This window comes from Balaenoptera acutorostrata, chromosome 15, assembly GCF_949987535.1.
Source record: "Balaenoptera acutorostrata chromosome 15, mBalAcu1.1, whole genome shotgun sequence".
In the NCBI taxonomy this organism is placed as follows: domain Eukaryota; kingdom Metazoa; phylum Chordata; class Mammalia; order Artiodactyla; family Balaenopteridae; genus Balaenoptera; species Balaenoptera acutorostrata.
The window spans coordinates 40,496,769-40,518,157 of NC_080078.1; the positions used below are offsets into that span (position 1 = coordinate 40,496,769).

At 45.9% G+C, this 21,389-nt stretch overlaps 1 protein-coding gene across 1 annotated transcript in view; it reads right to left on the bottom strand.

The window, feature by feature from the left end:
* Nucleotides 1-11,449, bottom strand: part of BFSP1 (beaded filament structural protein 1) — a 37,646-nt gene extending 26,197 nt beyond the window's left edge. Inside the window, exons 1-2 of the mRNA XM_007181831.2 lie at nucleotides 11,076-11,449; nucleotides 6,033-6,093 (exon numbers count right to left, since the gene is read on the bottom strand). Of these exons, the coding sequence (XP_007181893.2) occupies nucleotides 6,033-6,093; nucleotides 11,076-11,449 (435 nt within the window). The remainder of the gene's footprint in view (nucleotides 1-6,032; nucleotides 6,094-11,075) is intronic.
* Nucleotides 11,450-21,389: the final 9,940 nt, after the last annotated feature.

The following is a 21,389-nucleotide window of genomic DNA, read 5'->3' on the forward strand; positions in this document are numbered from 1 at the left end:
AGGACATGACTGGGGAATAGGAACCCTGATCGGCTGGCAACCCTCCTCCCTCAGAGGCCCTTCAGCAAATCCACGGAACCCGAAGACTCTGACAAACGCAGCTCAGAAACTGGAGTCTCACCTCACGGATGGGGAGATATCGCACCAGTGGGCCGTTCAGCTAGTGAACAGAGGTTAACTGGAGATAATGGGAATGCAATCTTCCCTCTACTAGCCAGGAGTTGAGGGCTGAGTGCTGACCCTGTCCTGCAAGGTGCTTGCTGTCTGTCCCCCACCTCCCTCTCAGGGTCAAGCCAAACAACCACTCTTAGGTCCCATCCGCCAACCTTTAAAAGAGTGATGGTAACAGGCCAGCCCACATCCGTCCTTAAAAGAGAGAGTAACCAGATGCTCTGCAAGCACATTCTCTTGGTTTGAAGACAATCATCTGATAAATTTCCCCGGGAAAACTCCCAAAGGTGAGTAGCTGCCCCTGGAATGTGCAGTTGCTGATACGGGGAGAAGAATTCGTTTGGAAGTGTTTTCTTTTGTTTGCACTAGAACGCAGAAATGTGTAGACGCTTGTGTTTTTATTATGCTTTTGGATGCTGTCAGCTGCATTTTCAAAAGCTCCACCAGCCGAAGCGTCTAGATTTTTCCAAATCGAGACTCTGGGCCAATATTCTAATTTTAGAAAACACTCCAGCCCTGATACTGTGTATGTTTTCATCTAGGCCAGTGGTTCTCAAAGTGTGGTCCCTGGACCACACCATCTGGAAATGATTAAAAACGTAAAAAATCTGGTGGATCCCAGACCTACCGGATCAGAATTTCTGGGGTAGAGGCCCAGGAATCTGTGTTTTAACACGCCCTCCAGGTGACGCTGATGCACAGGAAGTTCCAGAACCGCTGGCCTAGACGATTTTTGAGAAAGTAACTGAAGAAATAACTAGAGTCCTATATACCCTTGAAAAATCAGCCTTGCCAACCCAGTCACAGAGATGCTGGAAATCCATTAAAAACCCAACTGTCTGTATCCACACGCAGCCCCAAATCCAGTCCAACTAAAAAAATAAACAAAAACAAAAAAAAAACCAACTGCTAAAGAATGGGTATTCAAATTCATTAAGATTTCTAGTTAATTAGGGTTTGATTTAAAAAAACACCTACTTCAATCCTGGACGTCAAAAACCTTTCCAAGGGCTTCCCTCGTGGCGCAGTGGTTGAGAATCTGCCTGCCAATGCAGGGGACACGGGTTCGAGCCCTGGTCTGGGAAGGTCCCACATGCCGCGGAGCAAAGGCCTGTGAGCCACAACTACTGAGCCTGCGCGTCTGGAGCTTGTGCTCCGCAACAAGAGAGGCCGCGACAGTGAGAGGCCCGCGCACCGTGATGAAGAGTGGCCCCCGCTCGCCGCAACTAGAGAAAGCCCTCGCACAGAAACGAAGACCCTGGCTGTTAAAAATACAGACACTCTGTTCTGGAGGTTTAATTACATGGGCAGTATACATAGATGGCAGCTTTATGAACATGGTGGCAACCAGTCCTGTCCACACATTGTGATGTTTTCCAAGCCAGATTCAAAGACTAGGTCAGAGATTCCTTGTGTACCCCATTTCACACGGCCACACCCAGGGATCAATCCCTTCCAAAGGGACCAAAGGAAATGGACATTAGGCTGCGTTGACAGTAAAAACCCAGTTGATGTGATGTCTGTAGATATTCAAAGCTTTGTCAACTAAAATCAATGATATGACCGACAGCCAACAAGATGTGAATTCTTCTGTACCATTTCACCTCCTTCTTCTCCAGTGACCGTCTCAGTGGACAGAGAACCTGAAGGTCCAGCTGGCTGACCCTTGAGGGGCTGTCTTAATGTGAGTTTTCAGAAGCAGACCCCGAGGCAAGGACTGGGAAGGGGTCCCTTATTTGAGAGGTAATCCCAGGAGCACTGGAAGGGGTGGTGTAGTGACACAGGGAAAAGAACAAAGCCAATAAAGGTGTGGAATGAGCGGGTTCCCACTGTGGGCAATGGGCTCAGTCCTGCTGGGGACCCCCCAGGAGACTGGGAAACTCACCTCTGAACTGTCGGGATGAGGGGTGGGCCAGCCAGGGACTCAGCCACCCCCTTCTGTCCCCCAGTGGCTGAGGGTTGCCCCTGGGGTGCTAATGCCCACACTTCTGGACCATGCCCCCTGCGACTGCAGACGTTCCCAAGCCAGACGGATGCAGGAAGCTGCCAGCGGGCCCAGCATCTCTATGTGACATTGAGGGCAGCCTGGGGGGATGGACAGGGCACCAACATCTAGTGGGAAGTGGCCATCTTCACCCAGAGACTCCGGCTCTGTGTCTGTCTCCTGAGAGACAGCGGTTCCCTGACTGTCCTTGGGAGGGAAACGAGCCATGGACCCAGAGCACCTCGCTCTTGCCCACACCTGCCGCGGGTGGGCTGTGGGTCTCTGAAGTCGTTTAGCCTCAGCAAGGGTGAGTTCCCCCCTGACAGAGGGGCGATCGGACTGTGTTATCTGAGGGTAAAATAAACAAAATCCAAAAGGCTGTTCCGAGGCTCCCGTGAGCTAGTAGTGCAGGGACCTCCCGATTCACTGTATTAGCATCCTGTGTCTGTGATTTCCGCTACATCCAAAATCTTCTACTATTACTCACCCTGTATTTTTTTCAAATTGATTCATGTTTATTGACATGCATTTAAAAAGAAACTTTTATTTTTAATGTCACCTGCTCTAGAGAAAAGGTAGCCATAAAAATAAATTCACAGCTATGAAAAAGCTGTCCCTCTGTGCACTCCCACTCCTCCAGGGGTACGTGGCCACTTCCCGAGAAAACTAAGCTGGCGTCCATCACATCACGTGACCTGTGATAACAACTGTAACAGGCAGGTCACGTGCATTACTATGTCATTTATCTCTCACCAGGCATGCAGACGGACACCTGCTCCTCTGGTGGTGGGAACTAGCATTGCTCCCATTTTCCAGACGAAGAAGCTGAGTCTCAGAGAGATGAAGCCTCACAGATACTGAGCGACAGCGTGAAGGGTCCTGCTAGCAGGCTGCCCTCCTGTTCTGGATAGCACAGTCCTTGTGGGGAGAAGTGTCTTTCCCTGGACCCGGGATCAGCCACGCCGATGCGTGTGCTGCCCCCGCCCGCCCGCGTGCTTGGTCCCATCTTTCCCCAGAACCTTGGTAACGTTCTCACGGGACTCATACCCCCATCGTCCACACGCTACATCACAGTATGACGGGGGGAAATGGTGGGATGCCTTTCCCTTATTTTTCATTTTCTTTCTACTGTCTTATCTTTCTACTGGGAATAGGCATTGCTTTTGTAATAAGAGAGAGAGAGAAAAAAAAAAAACAACAGAAGATTTGAGCTTGGTTTTAAGTCCAGTGTCACTTGCCACCAAAGGTTAGAAAGAAGGACTAAGTTCTTTCTCTCTCTTCTTCAAGGAATGCCCAGGATGGCATCATGTGAGCAACAACCTTAGGGCCCAGTCCAGAGAGAGCCCTGCTTGCAGGGAGGACAAATAGTCACAAAGCAAAACGAGGTGGTGCTGCGGAGGGGCTGAACTGGCACCTAAAGGTGAAGGGTGTCAGGTGCCCCTGTTCCTGAAGGCCTCGGCTGATAGACAAGACGGCGGCCCCACCTGACAGCCTGGAATCGCCACCAAAAACACAAATGGGGGTGAGCCACAAGTGTCAGCTGAAAGCTGGGTGAGGTCAAATGCTAATAAGGCCCCAATCCACTCAGACTTCCAGCAGGCCTTGGGTCCTTGCAACCCAGCTCAGCACAAGGCCAGTCATGAGCTGTGTGCTTAGGGCTCCCCTGCAGGACCCCCTCCCCGCCATCTCTGTGCTCACCTCTGTGTGCCCATCTGTTCCACTGGCCTGAGACAGTCCAGCTTCTAACAATCGACCTGCGTAATTACTGACAGCATCTCCTTCACACAGTGTCCCGAGTTGGACAATACGTTAGATGCTCACAGAAATATCATACAGTCAGTAACATACACAAAGCAAAATTCAGTGTCCCTAGAGTGTAGTTCTGACTTTCCCACCGACTAGCGGAATAATCCTAGACAACAGACGTTGGACGAAGCCAGGAAATTAGTGGCAAACATTCCGAGCTAACCCTGAGCTAACCCTGACCGTCTGAAGTTGCCTGGGGTTCCATGTGGAGAAAAATCTTATTTTTTTTTCATTTATTTTATTGAAATATAGTTCATTTACAATGTTGTGTTAATTTCTGCTGTACAGCAAAGTGATTCGGTTATACACATATATACATTCTTTTTCACATTCTTTCATGGTTTATCACAGGATATTGAATTCAGTTCCCTGTGCTCTACAGTAGGACCTTGTTGTTTATCCATCCTATATATACTAGTTTGCATCTGCTAACCCCAAACTCTCAATCCATCCCTCCACCACCACCCCCCTCCCCCTTGGCAACCTCCCCCCTCAGTTCTCTATGTCTGTGAGTCCGTTTCTGTTTCATAGATAGGTTCATTTGTGTCATATTTTAGATTCCACATATAAGCAATATCATACGATATTTGTCTTTCTCTTTCTGACTTACTTCACTGAGTATGATAATCTCTAGGTCCATCTGTGTTGCTGAAAATGGCATTATTTCATTCTTTTTTATAGCTGAGTAGTATTCTGTTGTATATAAATACCACATCTTCTTTATCCATTCATCTATCGATGGATACCTAGGTTGTTTCCATGTCTTGGTTATTGTAAATAGTGCTGCTATGAACACTGGGGTGCATGTATCTTTTTGAATAAGAGTTTTGTCCTGATGTATGCCCAGGAGTGGGATTGCTGGATCATATGGCAACCAGGTGGGGAAGAATCTTAAGGCCACATTTGGGCACAGCAGGGAAGGGTGATGGATTTTATCAGCAATGAGGTTAGGGGTGGGGAATGGGGAAGGGGGAAGGCAGCCAGGTACACCGAACAAGCAACCCTTCAAATAACCAGTTCCCATAGGTCCTTCCCCTCTGACATCTGAGCTCTGAAATAATCAGAAAAGGGTAATGCTTATAGCTCTTTGCCATCCCTGGTTTTGTCCAACCTCTGTGGTCCACAGTTATTCTGCTATCTGGTAGTCAAGTTCTCCTGGCTACAGCAGAAAATCCAATCAGTTAGGATGGTGATGGAGGATCCAAAGAAGGAAACTGCCCCTGCGAAGAACAACTACACCCAACCTCTGCAGGAGGGTCTCCAGCAAGAAGCTAAGAATCCTGGTGCCTCGCACATGGCGACTGTTTATGTTTCAAGAGTGAGGAGCTTGAGGGTAAAAGGAAATTTCGTCCTCTATTCTCTTGAGACTTTCCCTGGGGAGGAGTAATCTCAAGACTCTTAGCCAACAGGATAAGGTAGCATTGCATCCAAATAACCACTGCCCAGAGCAAGTTCCCTCCTAAGTTTGGTGCAAACAACAGCCAGTCTCTGTAACGCTGGCCCATTTTGATAGCCAAGCAAACCAATGAGCTTAACCATCTAGGGATTTCTCACGAGCTCATTTAGCTTGTGGTAGAGGAGTGTGTGGGTGTGTGAATTCACTCACAAAGATTTAGTTGAAATTACAAAGTCAAGAAGGAGAGTGACACACAGACATAGAGAACAGACTTGTGGTTGCCAAGGGGGAGGGTGGTGGGGGAGAGATGGATTGGGAATTTGGGGTTAGCAGATGCAAACTAGTGTATATAGGATGGATAAACAACAAGGTCCTACTGTAGAGCGCAGGGAACTATATTCAATATCCTGTGATAAACCATAATGGAAAAGAATATGAAAAAGAATGTATATGTGCATAACTGAATCACTTTGCTGTACAGCAGAAATTAACACAACATTGTAAATCAACTATACCCCATTAAAATAAATTTTTTAAGAAAGAAGGAGAATGACAGCAAAAGAAATAGGGGAATCCTGAAAGAACACAAAGAGGCAGTGTGTGAAACAATCGTTCAGCCATTTAGCTCAACCTTGTCGTGAATCTATTCAAAACCCAAGGACGGGCTCAGCTCACCTTGTTTAGCCGTTTGAGCATTTCTTTCAGCAGCAGCTGACACTCACACTCATTTTCATACCTGCAGATGGGACACAGAAGGGAGAGTTGGGCAGCTTCCGTGATCCGGTATGTGTGGTCACACAATCAGCATTCAATTAACCTGAGTCCAACCCCCTCTCATTAAGGGAAGCAGGAGCTGATGCTGCATTTCGGAGCCGCTCCTTCCCAACCTCGTCCACATCACGGCACACGTAGCAAGTGCCGCCAGTGGTACCACAGATGGAGCAGGAGTCTCCCAGCCCGGAGTCCCAGCCCCAACCCCCCAGCGCCCCCTCCCAGCCACCCAAAGATGCAGGAATCAGATCCCAGCACACCTGTACCCCAAGTGCAGCGGCAGCACAGAGACTGGGAGGCTGTACTAACGATCTATTACATCAAACACCACTAACCCGACCTGGTCCGGATACCCTATCTTATTGTATTTATCATCATGTGTCAGCTTTTCTGGATTACGCCATTTAATCCTCACAAAACCCTGGAATACAGCAGTTCCTGTTACCCCCTCGTGAAAGATGAGGAAACCGAGGTTGAGAAACTGGCCCGAGGCCTCCACAGGTGCTCCTGGCACTTCACCCGCATCTGTGAGGCCTTGCCCTGCACACCAAGGGCCTCCTGTGGGGTGGCAGGCAGGGCAGGCTGGACGGGTCAGAGAGTCAGTGCCCCTGGGAGCAGCCTGCAAGCTCTGACGGGGCGAGTGGGTACGTACACACCCCGGCTCCCTGGCCCTCAGCTGGGACCACTGAGGTGTGCTCTCCAGCCCGCAGGTGGCCTCCAGTGGCCGTGCAGGTAACTTGCCGGATGATGCACTCAGTGTTGGCTCCTTCCCTTCCTGCCTAACCTCCTCACTCCCCAACTGATGCTCCCTGATGCCACCTCCCAAATAAGCGACTTTCTCAGGCTCGGCTTCAAGGACTCCAAACTAAGAGAGGGGTGCAGGACTCAGATGTCAGTCTGACAACAAAACTGTGTCCTGACAGCCACACCATGCTGCCTGGGTAGAGCAGGGACACCCTCAAGGTTAAACATACACAAGATTAATAAAGCAGCAGATACTAGGAGCAGGTGTATTTTTTTCTCCTAGTCGACTTCTTCCCTGGACTTCTAAAAAATGGTAAAGATCAAGGAAGCAGAGAGACCCCAGAAATCATTCTGGTCAGAACGAGTTTCCTTCTAGGGGGAATTTCACCCCCTGAAGAAAAAGAGAAAGCCCCTTCCCAAATGACCCCCGACCTCTTTCCCTGCAAGCTGCCCCCAATATCCATTCGAATAGGACTTAGAGCCCGTCATGTTTGGTGGCCACAGGGCTGCCTAGAAGGGAGACTGCATTTCCCAGCCTTCCTTGCAGCTCAGTGTGGTCCTGACCAATGGGATGTAAGCATGTCTGTGGCCCCTTCCAGGTATCTGCGGTAAGAGATGGTGTAGGTGTGTCCTTCTGCATCCCTTCCTCCTGCACCTGAAACATGGATGCTGCCTTCTTGAAGACCACACAGAGCCTTCTGGGCCTTGAATACTGTAGAGTGACATACTAAACTGTTAGTCCAGACCTTACACAAGAAAGAAACACACTTCTATTTGGATAAGCCAATGTCAATTTGGAGTTTACTTGTAGTTGAAACTAATCCTAATTAGCACTCAGCCCAACCCACAAAGCATCACTTTCTGTGTCCCTGTACACCCATGCCAAGGGTTCAAGTCAAGGACTTTATACCGTGACAGGTGCTGGGAAACCATGCCTCAGAATTAAAAGTCTTGACCTCAGGGAAGAACATGAGGTATAGGAACGCTGTTCTAAGTGTTCCCAGTTCTAGAGCCACCTAAGCAACTCAGCTATAACCAGTAAGCAAAATATATTTGCATCAGTTTTACTTTTCACACCAGGATGTCACATTTAACAGTTTCTTTTCTGTGTGGCTCTAATGGAGCCAGAAATGATGTTTTTTAATGGTTAATTAGCTTTAAGAATAAAACTGTTAACAAAATCTAATTTTCTCATTGCTTTTTCCTGCTAGAAACATCCAAGAATTTCTGTAGCTTAAAAACATATTTAATAAACAACATATTAATGTGATTTTCATGCTGTAGACAAGCCTAGATATTTTATTACAGACAAGTGATTTCATTATAAAGAATCCATTGTAAGAATTCATGATATATTCATATATTCATAGAAGTGAATATAAAAGTGAATTCATAAAGTGGAAAAAACCACTTTGGCTTCAATTACCTGATTGTTTTACAGGATTATTTTTGGTTTTCAGCAATTTGGATAATTGACTCTATTCATCATTGTATTTTGGTAGTTTTGTTTTTATTTGTATTTAGTTTTTATTTTATTTAGCCTTTGTTTGACGTGCTGAAGACCTGATTTTGAAATTATTCAACTATCCAGGTAAAGAACATGCCTAACAAGCCTGCATATACCTTCCTATTTCTGCATTAATTTCACCTGGTTCTGGCTAATCATCACCTCACCTCTGGAATTAAACCAAACTCGGTGCGTGTACCCATGCATGTAGATGGGTATGATTTTTATAATGATTTTCAAATCCCACTACCCAAGTTAAAACATCAAAACTTCTCCAAGGGGGCAATGGGAGGGAATAAATGAACGAGAATTATCAAATAAATCACAGAGCCTGAAGGGTCGGCTCCACGATGGACATACAACTCAGAACATACAACTCAGAACCAGGTGAAATCAGGAAGACTCAACACGGCCACTCCTCCAGCGAGGGCTCCTGGGAGTCATGCTTGCCCAGCCAAATCACAGCTGACTGTGGCCCAAGGACCAGGTAAAGGCCATTTGGGGATCTGAGGTATTCTGATGACCCATGGAACTGCCCTGGGTGTCAACCAGCTTTCACTTCCATTTTCTTTAGGGAACATGAGCTTACTATGAATGAAATCCTACCTTTGGGCCTCACTCCACAGGAGTCCAAGAACAGCTTCTCTCTAAGACACAGTGTTCTGGAAAGGGTATGGGCCTAGGGTGAAAAACCCAAGTTCAAGTCCTGCCACCCACAGGCCCTCTGCAAGCCTCAGTTTTCCCTTGAAGGGCCACAGGGATTTTCAGGTGCCTTCTTCCAGCTTCAAATCTACTTCTGTGGATTAAAACCAGAAACAGGGATTTCCCTGGTGGTCCAGTGGTTAGGACTCCATGCTTCCACTGCAGGGGGCACGGGTTCGATCCCTGGTCGGGGAAATAAGATCCCACATGTGCAATTTGGCCAAAAAACAAAACAAAACAAAAACAAAAACCAGAAACAGAAGGACTGATGGGAATGGAATCGATGCTTATGATCTGATAAATATGCTCAGTACCCAATGATGAATACCCTGCCCACGACTGGGGTTGAGAATGTGGAACTCAAACACAAAGCACGTTTGAAGAAAACCCTCTGGCTACCCTAAACCAGAGGTCCTCAAACCTGGCTGTTCACTGCAATCACCAGTGGAGCTCATTAAATATAAAAAACCTGGGCTCCACTTGAGGTTCAGGATGGGGCCTGCATATCTGTATTTTTTAATTAATTTATATAATTTTTAAACAGATAAATCTCTTACATGGTTAGAGAATTTTTTAAATGACAGAAAAAGGTAAAAGTCTCCCTCTTACCTCTGCTCCTACTTCCTTATGCCCATAGGTAACCAGTGTTATTAGGTTTTTGTGTGTGTGCTTGTGTCTTCTTTTTCCTTATGCAAGCAAAAAATCTCTACTCTGACTCCCGTCTTTTTGAAATAGATGATAATAACACACTATTTTTTTTCACAATTGCACAGTATTCCATTGCATGAATGAAGCACAATTTTATAACCTGATTCCTATTAACAGGCCTTCAGGTTGGTCCCAGGCCTTTGCTATTGCAGATCACACTGCAGTGAATATCTTGGTGGACATGCCCTTTGACACCTCCTGGAGTGAGTATCAGAGGGTAAACTCCCTGAAGTGCCCAGCTGAATCAAAGCGCACACCCATTTATCACCTGGAAAGATGCTGACAAATTGCTGAGCATCTTTTTTCTTTGAATAGCTTTTTGGGTGATTTTAACACACTATTCAGTCTGTCAAAAGGGGGGACATTGCCCAGGAGCAGGACCTCTGAAACTTCAAGGTCGTTAACTTAAACGATGAATCACCTGGGGGTCTTTTTCAGCGTCTGATTCAGGAGCTCTGGGGTGGGCCCAAGAGTCTCCATTTTTAACAAGATCCTGGGTGATGGCAATGTTGCTGGTGCACGGATCACACTTTGAGGGGCCAGACACTAGCAGGCACACGCTGAAGCAATGTCCAGGTGTCCGCTGTGTTGCAGTGAAGGTCGTTAGACTTAGCATGCTCAAGACTTGAATTCCAGTCCCAGTGCAGCGATCCACCAGCTGAGGGACCCTGCCCCCAATCTCTACATTGTCTGAGCCTCAGTCTCCTCATCTGTAAACTGGGCGCAGTACCGTCTATGACAGGATGAGGCTGTGAGGATTAAATAACATCGACACATCTCAGAAACACTGTGCCGAGCAGAAGGAGCCAGACACATAAGAATATGTCTAGAAGATTCCAGAACAGGCAATAGTAATCTATGGTGACAGAAATCAGAACGCTGGGTGCCTCTGCTTGCGGGGACTGGGGAGAGGGAACCAAAGGCTGGGAAAGGGCAGAAGGTAACTTTCTGGGGTAGAGGAATATCTGGCTTGTTTTCGTAGTTACATTGGTATCTATTAATACATTCGTCAAACTCATTGAGCTACGCACTTAAAATCTGGGCATTTCATTGCATGTAACTTATATCTAGACTCTAAAAGACATTAACAGCAAATTACACCATTTCATGCAAACCGTGACGTGCCACCAAAATGGAAGCTAGTCCTATCTTAGGGAGATGCAGCACGTGCGTGCCTCTGCCGGGATGAAGTCACCGGTCGCCTGGGCCCGGAGACGGCCCTCCTACCTCCGGCAGCAGCGCTATCCCGGCCCGCGCTGCCTCGTTACTCCCACGGCTGCGCTTACTTGCTTTGGAACTCGCAGAGCGCGCGTTGCGCCTCTGCTCCCTGGCGCTCCAACCGGTTGCGCTCGGCCGCCAAATCCCGGGCGCGTTGGCGGTTGCCCTCGACGTGGCGGGCGAGGGCATCCTCGGAGCCGGCCAGCTCATCCAGGCGCTGGAAGGCGTCCAGCTGCCTCCGCAGGACGACGTGGCGCTGCTCGAGTGCCCGGGCCCGCTGGACGTGGGCGGCCACGCGCTCGCCGAGCCCCTGCAGCTGCGCTAGGCTCGGCGCGGCCGCCCGGCCCTCCACCAGGCTGTCCGGCTCGGTGGCGCGCGACGCCTCCTCGGCGCGCTCGTACTGCTCCTTGCGGGCCTGGAAGACGTAGCTGCGCCGGTACATGACTCCTCTGCGGGCGAGCGTGCAGCCGGCTCCCGGAGGCCCCTCGTCGAGACAGCAGCGCGCTAAATAAACATCGGAGGCCCCTGGCACGCCGCTGGGACGTTCCAGAGCCGATCAGCTGTTGCTCAGCGCTGCGCCCAGCCTCGGGCAGAACAAAAGAGCGGTCGGCCTGCTTTTGTGCGGTGGATTAGCGGCCCATACAGCTCTGGGGGTTGGAAGGTTACATTGGGCAATGTGGTTTTTGTTCCGTGATTGTTAAAGCCCGTTGTTTTATGAGTAAATGGAGGGTCAGGAGGACAGGAGAGGCATGCCTTTCTTTTGACTGCTTCCACTGGGAATTGTGAAGGAAGCCCAAGGGAGCTTGTTAAACTTGGACTAGTCGGAGAGCCCAAGGACCCCTGGCTTTGTCTTCTCTCTCTCTTTCAGTCAAGCTGTCAATGCCAGAACTGTTTAACAATACCATTTTCTTTTCTGATTACTTAAGCAATTCTTTTTCGTAATTGCAACATGACATTCAGGACCCCTCCTTATATTAGGGGTTCTTAACCGTGGATGCAAAATCAAATGGCACCTCTGGGTAAATGGTGAGGTGCATTGCAAGTAAGTTCTTACTGATACTTGTGCCTGTTTGTAACTAATCTCTTCTTTGTACAATAACTCAGAAAAGTTGTCCTTATTATAATATTATCCTGACTCTCATGGATTCTGAAAACCTTTCCAGAGTAGGAGATACAAGCAGAGCTCCATCAGGACATTGGCATAATAGATTCTTTGAACCAAAGAAAAAATTCTTAAAGATTTGATAAATTGGCCAATTCTCAATTACATAATATAAAGGAATTTTTGTTTTGCCACTATGTTTCATTTTAATTTGTATTATGGAAATAACGAAGCTAGGCTTTGACAAACTTAAAAGTAAATTGTGGGTGTTGAAAGAAATGAATAGCATCTGATGAGAATGCTCCTAAATATAAATATTTTGTCCTATCTCCAGTTTTAAAAATCATTATCAAAAGCCTGTTTTCATAAAAATAAGGATTAGCAGTGCCATATAATTAACTCTATGGATTGCACATAGTATACTACAAATTAAAGTCATAGTTATCAAAGATCAAGAAAATTACACAGATCTTTGTTGGTTTCTCAGAATTTATTTTTTTCTCCAAAAGGACTATGATAATGGATTCAGTCTGGAATGAATCTATGTAAGGGCCAAAGTTGTGCTGGCGGTGTGGTTATTATTCTATTTTGCTGTCTTAAGCCATTTAAAAATAGATCTTATGATCAAATCAAGGAGCATCAATGAGTATTTTCTATGGTGTGGCACACATATACCATGCTGATTGCATGGTAAATTGGTTTCAGGCTTCCTAGAGAGCAAAACCAACGTAGGACAAGAATAATTTATAAAAAAATCATTCATTCCCTTTGACATCATGTATCAGTCAGCTATTGCTACAGAACAAAATGACCCCCAAACTAAGCAGCAGACAAGAAGTCTTTATCACTCTGTCCCAGGTCTGCAGCTCAGCTGGATAGCTCTCCTGCAAGCTGCAGGTCTTCTGATCAGCTGGTGCAGCTCTGCTCCAAATGTCTGTCATCCTCCTAGAGCTAGCAGTGACAGAAGGACGAGAGCAAGCCCAGGCACACAAGATCGTTCCAAGCCCTTGTTGGCATCGCGTCCGCTAACATCCCATTAGTCAAAGCAAAGCCCACAGCCATAGCCTCAGTCAAGAGGCAGGGAAGAGGCATGGCTCACCGAAGGCCATGGCGAGGGTGTGGGTGTGGAACTCTGTCACAGTGGAGTGAAGCACTGGGACCAGCAACCCAGTCTACCACTCATAGAAATGCCGTTTGAGAAAAATAATAAACTTCCAGGAACATAACAAAAGAAACAATATTATTTCCTTTTAATCCGGTGGAACAAACACTTAGAAAATATCTACTCACAAAGCATCATCTGGAAGAGTTAAATATTGAAAAAGGTCAAGTCCCTACCTTTAAGGGGCAGGAGACAAATTCCTACTCAACGAATGAAGACACAAGGAAATCTGGGATAAGTTCTAAAATAGAGATGGTAATAAAACGCTGTGGTTGTATCAAGGCGGCAGCAGTGAGCGGTGCGTGGGCAGGTAGGGAAGTTGGAATTCCAGGCAGAACAGCATGAACGAGGTGTGAGCCCTGTGCTCCCCGAACGTGGTGAGGCCAAATCGAGGCGGGCATGGCAAGAACGGTCCCACAGGGGTAAGTTCGAAGGCCTCCCATTAGTGGTAGTGGATTGAACGTAGGCGTGATCTCTACTCCCTCCCCCAAGCCCCACCAAAAATGGCAGCAAAGAATGTTTTTAGATTAAAACTCCACAAAAATAAGGAAGAAAAGAATACAGTGGACAAGATAATGTCAACAAATTTTCAGGAGACTGACTTAGCACAGTGGAGAAAGCTAAGAAACCTAAGTGTCTCGGGGGGATGGGAGAGGAAAACAGCTGGTTCATGCAAGAGAATCTCAGAAATCTTAGGAATTGGATGTACCAGATATGCCAAAAGATGGAGGTGAAGGGTAGCATTACTGAGTCCAAGCTCGTACTGCTCGCCACACGACAGGCCAATAAATAGAGAGGAGAGTTGTTGGGGGAACGAATAGCGACTTTATTCAGAAAGCCAGCAGCCCGAGAAGATGGTGGACTCGTGTCCCAAAGAACCATCTTCCCAAGTTATAATTCAGGCTTCTTTTATACTAAAAGGGGAGGGAGGGTGGCTGGTTGTTGCAACCCTCTTGGTGCTGGAATCCTTTGTTCTTGCAGCTGTCCAGATAGGTCTGGTCACAATGCTCCTATAAAACTTCAACAAGTATTATTCTCCGTCTGCAACTTTTTATCTCTATATGACTGGAAAAGTGTTAATACCTTTAAAGGTCAGAGCCTTGAGAATGGGTTCTCCTGTGTATTTCAGGCTATAGGCAACATTCTTTTACAAAAGGTGCAGAGCCCGCATGACTAAGCCCCGGCAACAGGGCACAAAGGTTAGAGCTAAAGGAATAGATTCAACATGGAGTCAGGTTTGTTCTCTGTTACAGGAGAGCTGAAACACAGGAGGGTTGCCTGAGAGTCTGCATAGGAGCAGTTAGAATTTCAGATCTCCTACCCTACCCTGCACAGCAAGGCAACTACCCAACCCGCATCATGACAGGAGACTGGAAGTTATTCTCCAGTGAAATTGAACAAGAGAGGTCTTGAGTTCAAGTTGCCAGGCACAGCCAAGGGTAGAATGATGGCCAGTTGAAGCCGGTGGGAAAGAGAGGCAGCTGCAGGCAGTGGGAGGTGGGCCAGCAAGTCCATCTGGTCCCAGTATGGGCACTGGTAGAAGGGGGATAATCACTTACAGAACAAGGGTCATCATACCTCCCAGTTTATCTGAGACCATCCACGTTTACACCCTTAATCTCAGTGTAAGTGTAGGTGGCACCCACTCTCAAGAGTATCGTGGTTTGTCTGAGAAGGACACAACAAACATCTCATCCTGTCCCTGGATGCATAGCCTGAATCTAACCATATAAGGAAACATCCAGACAAACCCCAAATAAGGAACATTATTAATAAAACTAGATGGGAACAATGTTCTTTAAAATGTTAATATCATAAAAGACAAAGAGAGATGTGGAAAGATTCCAGATTAAAGATGTGACATCCAAATGCAGTACTGATCCTAGACTGGATCCTGTGCTGGAGGAGAAAAGATGCTGTAAGATCATCACTAGATCCTTTGGCAAAAATCGGAAGATGGACGATAGATTACACCTGTATCAATGTTAAATTTACTGAAGTTTATGACTATGCCAGTGTTAAGTAAAATAATATCTTTATTCTTAGAAAATAGCCTCTGGGGACTTCCCTGGTGGTCCAGTGGTTAAGAATCTGCCTTCCAATGCAGGGGACTCAGGTTCGATCCCTGGTCGGGAAACTAAGATCCCATGTGCCGCAGGGCAGCTGAGCCCCGCGCGCCACAACTACTGAGCCTGTGCGCTCTGGAGCCCATGTGCCACAACTAGAGAGAAGCCCACGTGCCGCAACAAAAGATCCTGCGTGCCGCAACTAAGACCTGATGCAGCCAAATCAATAAATAAATATTAAAAAAGAAAAAGAAAAGAAAATAACTTCTGAACTATTTAGGGGTAAAATGCATGATGTATGTAACTTACCCTCAAATGATTTTTTAAAATTACATGCATAAATATATACATAAACATAAACATTAAAATGTATGGAAAGAGAAAGAGAAGGAAAATGGGGCATAATAATAACAACAGGTGAATCTGGGTTAAAGGTATGTGGGTGTTGTTTGTACCATTCTTACATAGTTTGAGATTATTTTCAAAAACATTTGTGAAAAGTGTGATCACCTTATTACATTAACCACTTTGTGGTGTAGACATCTAAGAAATATTACTTGCTTTACTTTATAGCCGACTAGCTACATAAAAGCAAAGAGAGGGAGAGGGACAGAGGGGAAATGGTTTAGTCAACTGTGCAAAAACAATAGGAGAAAATGGTCTATAACCATTGACCAATTTTAATCATGTGGAATATGTGATGACATAAGTGAAAAAGTTTATAACAAACATGAAGGGGAGCAGATAAAACAAAAAACCAGATGCATAGTGATTATAGTCATATAAAAACATACATATAATTAGAAATTAGTGTAATATGCCAGGTTTTATGTTCATCACATCTTTTTATTTCCATTTCAAGTTGTTTCAATACATGACACTTTTAAATTTTTTAATTAACATTTTTGTCCACTGAAAAAATAGGTATAGATGGTTTGCCTTTTAGTCAATTTCATACTCTAGAGGTTTAAGCCTTCCCTTTCAGTTCAGATACATTCTGAGTTGGCTCTGGGCTTTTTATAGACATAAAGGGTGGTGGAGGAGTCCCTGCCATCTACTAGCTGTGAGGCCTTGAACAATTCAGTTAACCTGTTTTCTGAAAAGAAGGAATTGAGCTAAGGAATCTCTACCGTCTTGCTGCTCATTATGGGCTGAACTGTGTCCTCTAAAATTCATATGTTGCAGTCCTCACCCCCTAATTCCTCAGAATGTGACTGTATTTTGGAGACAGGGCCTTTGAAGAGGTAACTAAGATAAAATGAAGTCATGTGGTTTGGTCCTAATGAAATATGACTGGTGTCCTTATAAGAAGAGGAGATTAGGACACAGATAGGAGCAGAAGGGAAAACCACGCGAAGACACAGGAAAAGACAGCCGTCTACAACAAGCCAAGGAGAGAGGCCTCAGAAGAAACCACCCTGACGACACCTTGATCTCGGACTTCTAGCCTCCAGAATTGTGAGAAAATAGACTTCTATCGCTTGAGCCACCCAGTCTGGGAAACTTTGTTGTGGCAGCGCTAGCAATCTAGTAGACTGCCCAAACATTCTGATCCTGCACGGTCTCCTATTATGGTCCATCCTTTCCCAGGACATACACATGTCTGCCACAAGAGGGCCACGCTGCCCTTAAAGTGCCTCCTGGCCCCCAGGGCCACTGCAGACAGCAGAGGGGGCAGCTGGGTGCACAGATGCACAGCTGGAAGCCTTGCCACCAAACTGGATCAACTCAAAAGGCGAATCACTCTGGAAAGGCTTGTGTTGAGTAAGATGGCCAGCAACCCCGGAGTGAAAGGGCAAACCTCTGACCACCCCCAATGCCGGCTCCCTTAGACTGGCCTCCCCATCAGCTGTAAAGCAGGCTTGGCTACTCTGTAAGTGATGCCTCGACACAAAGGAAGAAACACACTCAAAAGCAAGGCTCTCTCTCCAACTGCACACACGTTGTGGACGCTGAAGGCCTTCTGGAAAGTGAAGCCATAGATTCACTCACTATCGAAGCCAGGAGCGCACTGAGTATCCACCTGCTTTTCTCAGGGTCCAATACAGTAACCGAAGCAAATATCAAATTTGATGACAGACGTATTCCTTGTGGTTTTTGACTGATGGGACCGACAAAAGGCATAACAACTAAATGCAGTGCATGATCCTGAATAGGATCCTAGACCAGAAAAAACAAACAAAAAAAGCTGTCCTGGAACATTATTGTGATGATTGATGAAATTCGAACAGATAGCAATATTATGTGTTAAAATGCCTAATTTTGATAATTGTTCAACGGCATATGAGAAGATGACCTTGTTCTCAGGAAATACATGATGGTTTAAGGGATGATTAGGCACAATATCCAATTTACTTGCAGTGGTTCAGAAAATAAATAATATATATGCATATGCAATAGACACATATAAATCAATGTGAATAATAAATAAAACATAGAATAATAAAGCAAGTAGAGAAAATTGCGAATAATTGGTGGATTTAGGTAAAGGGTATAATGGGAGTACCCTATACTATTCCTGAAACTTTTCTGTAAGTTTGAAATTATAACAAAAGAAAAAGCTACCCTCCAAAATCCCAAACACCTCTGGAAAATTTGTGCTGAGAGTAGATGCTTCTTAATGATAGCAAGAGAATGCAAAAATGCTCCTTTGATTCACCAGATGGTATCATGGTCTCGGCAACCAGGATTTCACTGATGACCAAGGCAGGAGTTTAACACACTAGTGATGAAGGGGTTTTGAGATGTATCTGGACTCACCTCCCCTGAGCACCAGACGACGGGGCACAGCCTTGGAATGTCGTTGAGACACTGTCACACCTACTCATTCATCCTCACTCTGGTTACGCATGAAAAGTGGCCATGCCTGTGACCTCAGGGATGCAGCAATGAGTCATGGTCCCAGTAGGCGCCATCCTCAGGACCAGGTTTGGAGAAGTCTCTTTCACAGTTATAATTTCTTGTGGCTTTCACTCTAGCCATGCTATTCATATTTCTGCTCTGTGCTTCTCTTGAAGATACCATTAAACAGACCTACTGCCATGCTCAAGTTGGGTCAGCCTACATCTGAACCACCCACTTTTCTTTTGGAAATAGATTGTCAAGTGGTTTGATGTATCATTGAGCCACAGTTGGCCAACTGGCATGCTCATTTTGCCCTAAAAGGAAGATGTTCCAGACCCCAATTTGTACCAATAGGAAATGGATCGCAAGGAATTAGGCACAAACATCCATGAAGGCATTTCTAATAGAACTACACAGTCACAGATTTAAACCTACATCTGGTATACCCACTGTTTTTATGGGTTCATATCTACTTCCTTATTGCTACCAAGAGGAACTAATTGAACTATGTCACAAGAGAAGATGTTCTACCTTCTGAAGTTTACCAACTTCTCAGCTTTGACCTGAAATTGGGACAGATGATATCCCAAGCTATTTTATCATCTATTTTCAGATTCTGCACTCAGGGATACTAAGACTGTACATTTTAAGCCCTAACTTTCAACTCTCAGACCTAAATTCCACATAAAGTTTTCTAATGAAAGTTCTAATAATGGCTGGTTTGAAGAAGATTGCCATTGTTTGGAAGGCACATAGTGTTACTGAGTCCAAGCACATACTGCTTGCCGCACAACAGCCAATACATTGACAGATGAGCTGTTAGGCAAGGAATAATGACTTTATTCAGAAAGCCGGCAGCCAGAGAAGACGGTGGACTCGTGTCCCAAAGAACCATCTACCCCAGTTAGAGTTCAGGCTTCTTTTATTCTAAAAGGGGAGGGGGTGTGGCTGCTTGTTGCCCACTTCTTGGTGCCGGAATCCTTTGTTCTTGCAGCTGTCCACGCAGGTGTGGTCACAATGTTCCTATAAACCTCCAACAAGACAATTATTTTCTTTTCTGCAACTTTTTCAATTCTATACGAATGGAAAAGTGTTAATACCTTTAAAGGTCAGAGCCTTGACAATGGGCTCTCCTGTGTATTTCAGGCTATAGGCAACATTCTTTTACAAAAGGTGCAGAGCCCGCATGACTAAGCCCCGGCAACAGAGCACAAAGGTTAGAGCTAAAGGAATAGATTCAATATGGAGTCAGGTTTGTTCCTCTCAGGTACAATTCCCCCGTCAATGTCCATTCCACCATTTTGCGGGAAAAGGGGCGACAACCGCTCTGCTGAATGGGGGCAATGTGGGTGTGATTGTGGAACGGAACTGATCAACTTGGGACAGGAAGTATTGCCAGGTTTGGGCAACCATGGCTCCCCTTTTTATGGCCCTGTCACAACACTTAGACAAGCACTTGAACATATACATAAATTCCAGCACTTGGTATAAGGATACCCAGGATGCTCTGCTCTGTGCTATCTTTATATCCTGCCAAACATTTCAGAAAGGGTAGTTATTTCCCCCCTTGGTCCTTTCCAATGAGTGGCTGTCTCCAGTGTAGTGAAACAAAAGAGAAGACCAAAAGTCATCATTACTTATCTGGTAGGAGGCTTGGCTCGAAACAGCAACTTAAGATCTTCTAATGGCTCACAAGACCAAGTCTCCTTTTCTTTCTTCTGTCCAGTTTCTGGAGGAGCGAATTTTCCTCAGGTCTGGTGAATCCATGGCCTTACATCCTGGCTAACCTAACAGAGGAGGGAGTGTTTAGCAGGACCTCATACGGTCCTGTCCGCTTAGCCTCAAGTTGATGTCCGGGTCCTTGTTCTCTCCAGGTTTTGAGGAGGACTCATCTCTGTGCTAGAAGGGATGCAGGACCACCTCAGTTGGGTAGGCAGACCTATTGGAAGCAAACTTTTGAACAGAAGTTAGTGTACTGCTAAAGTCTTAACATGATTGGCAACTGCCAGGTCCTTTAAGACGACCTACAGATTCTCCCACACAGGCAGACACCTGGAATTGCCTAGCACACAATATTTCAAAAGGGCTTAATTTAAGTTTGCCTCTGGGAGCCGCTCTGACCCATCGCAGGGCAACTGGCAAGGCTTTATCCCAAGTTAAATTAGTCTCTTGACATATTTTAGCAATGTTCTTTTTACTGGTTTTTTTTTTTTTTTTGGCTGCACCACATGGCTCGCGGGATCTTAGTTCCCCGACCAGGGATGGAACCCGTGGCCGCTGCAGTGGAAGCGTGGAGTTTTAACCACTGAACTGCCAGGAAATTCCCAGCAATGTTCTTTTCAAATGTATGATTCATTTTCTCAGTTTTTTCCTGTTGATTGTGGTCTCCAGGATGAATGTAGTTTCCAATCAACACGCAGAGCTTTAGATACCTGTCGGGTTATGGTGCAGAGAAAAGCAGGCCCATGGTCACTTTGAAGGGTGTTAGGCCATGCAAATCGGGGGATAATTACCTTAAGGAGAGCTTTCACTACTTCAGAGGTTTTTATTGTCTGGGTGGAATACGCTCCCACCCATCCTGAAAAAGTGTCCACAGACACTAACGAGTATCTGAAGTTTCCTGCAGCTCATCTACCTGCCAGTTCTCCGTGGGGCAGGTTCCTGTATACAGTACTGAGTTCCCATGGGGGGTGCTGTGTCTAGCAGCGGTCTTTGCATTATTTTTAGCACAAATCATGCAGTTCTGAGTGACTCGTTGGATGGCCCTTTGTAGGTTAGGCCCCATTTTATACTTCTGAATCCATTGTAACATGGCATCTCTCCCGTAATGGGTACTATTATGAATGTGCCTCAGGACGGGGTCCAAGCCTCGGGATCAAAACAATTCCTCATGCACTACATTTCCAGCCGGGCGAGGTGTGATCAAGAGTGGATCCCCACTCTTTAGCCCTTTCTTTGTCCTTTTCTGAATACACCGGCTGGTATTTTGACAGATGGAGCTGAGGAAGAAGTGACCCTCTCACGGCTTGATAATTGCCTTCTTTGCAGCTTGTTCAGCTAATTGGTTTCTTTTTATTATATGAGTTTCGCCTCTTTGGTGGCCTGGGCGGTGCATTACGGCCTCTTGTAAGGGCTTATGGATTGCTTCTAACAGTGACAGGATTTCAGAAGTGTGTTTTATGTCCTTATTATTTGAAGTAAGGAGGCC